We start from the raw sequence: 5,204 nt of genomic DNA, 5'->3' as shown, positions 1-5,204 counted from the left end.
AGTGCAATATGTATGATTTAGTCGTCGATTTAGTCTTTCTGTTCAGATTCTGATTTTACCAGATACAATTATGGTCTCCTTGAAAAGAGCTGTCAAGAAAAGCCACGAAGCTAATTTTTAAAAGTTCGTACAGTTAAATATTGTTATGAAAGGTAATAACCTCGGGGCAAGACAGTGAGCAAGGGAGTTACTCTTATTACTCCAAGTTCCTCCCGTTTCCTCTACATTGCTCCCGTTTGCTCTGAAAATAATAACAGCAACTCAAGCCTGGATTTAAGCTCAATTTTAGGACCTAATTCTGCAGCCAACAAAAGTAACTAAAACAATCAGTGTTCATTTTGCGAGTGACTTTTGAATGGTTTGTGTACCCTTTCAAAATAATATAAACATATTGACCGGGTAATAATAACTCGAAACAGATTGGTCCTGACAGAAGCGTGTGCTTGATTTTGACAGTGAATGAAAAAGAGGTGCGGTGTTTGTGTTTACTTTGGCGCGGAAGTGTGAGTGTGATTGAGTTCTGCTGGTACCGGTTGGTGGAATCCGGAGCAGGACACGACGGTAGCGGACATAAGGTCAGTGGGTGGTTGGGAGCAAATATACCTAATTTATTTGGGAGGTTAATGATTAGGACCAAGGTTGTTAACCGATAGAATTATCGTCGATAACATTATCGTCTAACGATAACGATAACCACGATAATTCTATCGGCGATAATCTTGTCGTCGATAACAGACGATAACTATTTTTTTTAAACCTTTTTTTAATTGACTTAATCCATCAATATCATGTTAAATTCTCAATGCATTCGCTTAGAATATTGTACTATCAGTTCCTAGCTGGACTCGGTCACTGGAAACGACCGGCGGCTCAGTGACCAACGAAATAGGCGGCGGGCCAGATGCGGGCATAAAAATGTCAAAATCTCTTCCCCCCTCACTTCGTCTCACCATCCAGCTGCAGCTTTGTTGACAAACAAACGGAGCACGCGGTCGCATGATGGCGGCATCGAGGCAGAATTAGGGGTGATCATGAGATTAAAAATGAAAGTTTTTTCAAGAAAAATAATATTTTTCCGACCGATTGAAAAAATTGCGAGCATGTTCAAACAATTATTCCTGATGTCGGAGAAGTGATAAAAAGGCAAAATTTTAATCCATATTTTGTCTATAAATTGAGTTTTTCACTCCAACTGGGAACCCCTAGGTCTATCCACGATCGTTTCCAATGACCGTGAGAAGATGCCAGAAAATCCAGCTACGAGCTAAATCCACAATATATTATTTGATAATGTAGTAGGTATTGCGAGTATCAGGATTAATTATCATTCCGCTGCGATCGTAATCCGCCATTGCGGGAATCGCTTAGTAGGTTCAATTGGTGGCATGCTCGATCAACATGCTTAATTTCATATCTGAATAAGCCACGTGGTTGCAACATGCTGGTTTTTGGTATCCTGAAATGACACATGGTCGTAAAATGCGTTGCGCTAATCAAAGTGCGATTTATAGTCGCAGCCAGTTCAGAACAGACTGTCGCACCTTGCGCTGTAGCCTGACTGATGCTTTCTAGAACCGAAGAATATTAAAATGTCTTGCCAAGCATAATAAGTTTCAAAGCATAAATACTAAAATTTTCACAAAATGGGTATGGGTTTCAAACGATTCGAAATGTTGCATGCATTTTTACTGCTACAGAGATAATTTAAGAATTTTCAGAAAAAAAATAATTCACGGAAACATCGTTTGTGCTAGAGTTTAAGATGGTGCACAATCTGGTAGATGTTTTGATTCTGAGGAAAATGATGATCTTTGAAAAAATCGAAAATGCGGTCTTAAAAAAAATCTATTTAGGATGCTGTAATTGCGCAAAAAAAATACAAATTTTGTGTTTTTTTTCGGTGATAAATCATTTTTTTGTTAAAAAAAAGTTAAAAAGTTGAAACTTAGCTAAACATTAAAAAATCAAACACAAAAAGCCCATCAAAATCACCTTTTTTAAGTGCGGTGAGCAAAAATTGTTTCAGCCGTTCAGAAGATATGATTTTCTGATAAATGTGGTTTTTGCGAAAATCGTCAAAAGCGCCATTTTGTTTTGGACTACTCTAATCACAAGTTGGACCTTATCAGACACTTTAGGGATGTGACCTACGGAATTCGCAATTCGCAATTTTCATTGTAAGAACGGGCCTTGACCGATCTTATGCACCAGGTTCCCAACGAACACGCACTGCCCTTACACCTACATCTCACCCTTGCTCTGAGTCAGTACGAGCAGCACGCTAGAACACGCTTTGAGTGTTCGTGCCAGGCATGCACACCTTCTTTTCCGGTTACGCATTTTAACTCGGCCGGGGGTGGTACATTATGTAGGGTTTGATATACGTATAAGCGCCTGACCATTTATAGTGTGCCTATCAATTTTCAGTAAAGCAAAAAACTGTTATATTTTTAGTTTAAATTCAAAAAAACTAGTTGTTATTTCACTGTGTATTGTTTTCTTCTGAAATCTTCCCTATTGTTGAGTCGTGTTTATCTGTTGCTATTTCTTTTGTCGCGGTGTTTTGTTACAATATTTTGGTCCTAAGCATTTTATAAAAGTTTTTCAAAAGTACAATAGTAATATTTGTGTTAATCCTTTAATCATTCCATAAATTGAGTCAGGGCTCGAACCTCACTTGCTTAAGAAAAAGGTGAAGTTTCAAAACAATGGACAGTGCAAGAAATTTACTACGTAAAGAATCAATAGTAAAAGAATATAGTAATTTATGAAGAAGATAAAGAAATTAACAATAGTTAATAAATAGAGGTAACAAACAAGCTTAGATTGTATTGAGGGCAATTTACAGGGAAGATGAGAAATTATTGAAATAGATAAATAAAGAAAAGGCAAATGATAAACTAAATTGACATCGCTGCCAAATTAAGGGAAAGCAGACAGTTTGTTACAGCAACATCATTTGGTAAAATAGAGTGGAAAAGCGTTGAGAAATAAGAGAATCAAATAAGTAAAATTGAAATCAAATGGAGGATAGTAAACAGAAGCCGTTTAAGAAAATCAGTGAAACAAAATAAACAGATGATAGCTGTTAGCTGAAAATAGACAGGAGAGAAACCCCGTTCTGCAACGTTCAGGTACATCCACAGCAGTTGACTCAACATACTGCGAATCAAAACAATACCGTCTACAATCACAAATTACTTCCCTTTCCCACATTGACGCGCCCCTTTCTTTTAGCCGTCTCGACTCTGACCCTCGCTGGTCACAGGTTTACGATCCGTTTCCACAGGCCACCAGCTAGGTCATCATGAAAACCAAGCCAACGTGGAGGTAAGAAAATAGGACACTTGCAAGGAACCAGAGCTATACTGTCCTGATCAAGAATGATCTAACAGGACTACGGACGTAGTCAGTGACGCTCCTTCCAGGATGTTCCTCGCCTGAGCGTCAACTGAAGAGATATCATCAGAATCATTCGCACTTGGCCTGCATTCTTTTTTTTTTATTCAAATAAGTAAACAAATTGAACCTTGATTGAAAGTCAATAAAATCAGGAATATTTTTTTAATCGATTTTCATCTTGGATTTCACACAAATCTTAAAACCCCTGGGCCGATAGGTTCCTTTGTTTGGATTTTGCTTAAATTGCGGGCACCGGCTTTTTTTGCATGACCACCAAATGTTAAGATTGATTAGTTAAACTTTTTGCCGTCCAATAAGATTGTATCGAAACAATAAAGTTGGAATATTTTTTATACACTTCAAGTTTAAGTCAAAGGTATTCCATTGAATCAAATTTTCTTTCATTCAAAATGAAACGACGAATACTAAATTTAAGTTAAGCTCTAGTTTATTTGCACTTTTTCCTTATCACTAAAATGCACCTTAACATTAAAAATAATCGTATTCACTAGACACTGCCACTCGCACAAAGGAACATACACAACTGTTGAAGAGAGAATCGCTCATTGCTACCCCTTAATCTACACTTTAGTACGGACAGAAAGGCGCCCCGGCCGCGGGTATGCTTCCGGGCAGCGCGTACGGCGTCGGATTCAGCACGCGGCAGATCTCCTTGTACGATCGTCCCTTGGGCCGGGGTTTCGCCGTCCGACTGACCGCTCCACCCCCACCGCCGTAATATCCGTACTGGTTTCCACCGTAACCGCCACCACCTCCACCGGAATACGGCGGTTGATAGGCGGCAAAGCCGAACAGCTTGTCCAGCAGAACCGGCGTCGCGTGGACCATCGCGGTCACCAGCAGCAGCATGGCGGCCAGGGTTGCCAGCAACGAGTGGAGCGACCTCATGTCTAAGAGGGGAGTTATTTTTAGATCAAGAGAGAGAGGCTGGTTTAGCGCACCTTAAGAAGGTCTCACTTGTTTGTGCGGGGTCTTAGAGGGTTGCCTTTAAAAGGTCTGGCCAAGATCACTTCGGGCTGCCACCACGCGATCTTCAACGACAGCTATCAATTAGCAACTGCACTATGGCTCGCGAGTTTTAATCAAATCAATTATCTCGACGCGATTATTTTCACACCACCGACTTCAGGGCGATCCTTAGATGGAGTATTTGGAATGATCGGTTGGCACGCGCGCGGCGGTAACAAGTTGCTACTTTTTGTACGTTCTTAAATACGAGTCTACGCGGTTAAAAGAACAGGTCTCGGCTGAGATCTGATGTGGCAAACGGTTGAGGTTCTATTGGATGGAGTGACGCCGAACCGGCTTGCTTTTATAAGGGCTCCCTATTTTTTTTGTTGTTGTTGCGACCGAAGTCTAGTGGTGCGCTCGATCGGGATCTTGCCGGTTCTTCGGTTTGTTTTGTGTGAAGTTACTGATAGGAGCTCGGGAAGGCGGTGGCGGTGCACATGTTGTGAATGAAATGTTGCGATGTGGGATTACTCGGGAGAGATGGTGAATTTTCTGAAAATAAAAAAAAAAACGCGAAAAAGCAGAGTTTTAAACGACGAAGTATCATTTAGCATATTAGCATTTATTAATAAGAACAGTTTTCCTCAAACACAAAAAAATAAATCATTTCTATTATTGGAAATAAAAAAGTTAAAAAAATTAAATTACAGACAACGGTTTCAACATTTGAATGAAAAAAGTATTTTTTATAATGCATTATACCTGACACCTGTCCAGTTGTTTTGCAATCATAAGTTTCCAAAATTTCTAAGTATTGACGAAAATTTTAT

The 5,204-nt window shown here is 39.6% G+C and overlaps 1 protein-coding gene across 2 annotated transcripts; it reads right to left on the bottom strand.

Moving 5' to 3' along the window:
* Positions 1 to 3,827: 3,827 nt before the first annotated feature.
* Positions 3,828 to 4,800, bottom strand: LOC120429020 (uncharacterized). 2 transcript variants are annotated; one of them, XM_039594162.2, is made up of 2 exons: positions 4,381 to 4,800; positions 3,828 to 4,313 (listed from the first exon to the last, which is right to left on the bottom strand). In XM_039594162.2, the coding sequence occupies exon 2, from the start codon at positions 4,309 to 4,311 to the stop codon at positions 3,991 to 3,993; it is 321 nt and encodes a 106-aa protein (XP_039450096.1). In that variant the 5' UTR covers positions 4,312 to 4,313; positions 4,381 to 4,800; the 3' UTR covers positions 3,828 to 3,990. The 2 variants fall into 2 exon arrangements, with proteins under 2 accessions (XP_039450096.1, XP_039450095.1); XM_039594161.2 differs by having other exon boundaries at positions 4,365 to 4,798.
* Between the last annotated feature and the right edge of the window lie 404 nt (positions 4,801 to 5,204).

Source organism: Culex pipiens, chromosome 1, assembly GCF_016801865.2.
Source record: "Culex pipiens pallens isolate TS chromosome 1, TS_CPP_V2, whole genome shotgun sequence".
Taxonomy (NCBI): Eukaryota; Metazoa; Arthropoda; class Insecta; order Diptera; family Culicidae; genus Culex; species Culex pipiens.
This window is presented reverse-complemented; position numbering and strand designations above follow the sequence as displayed.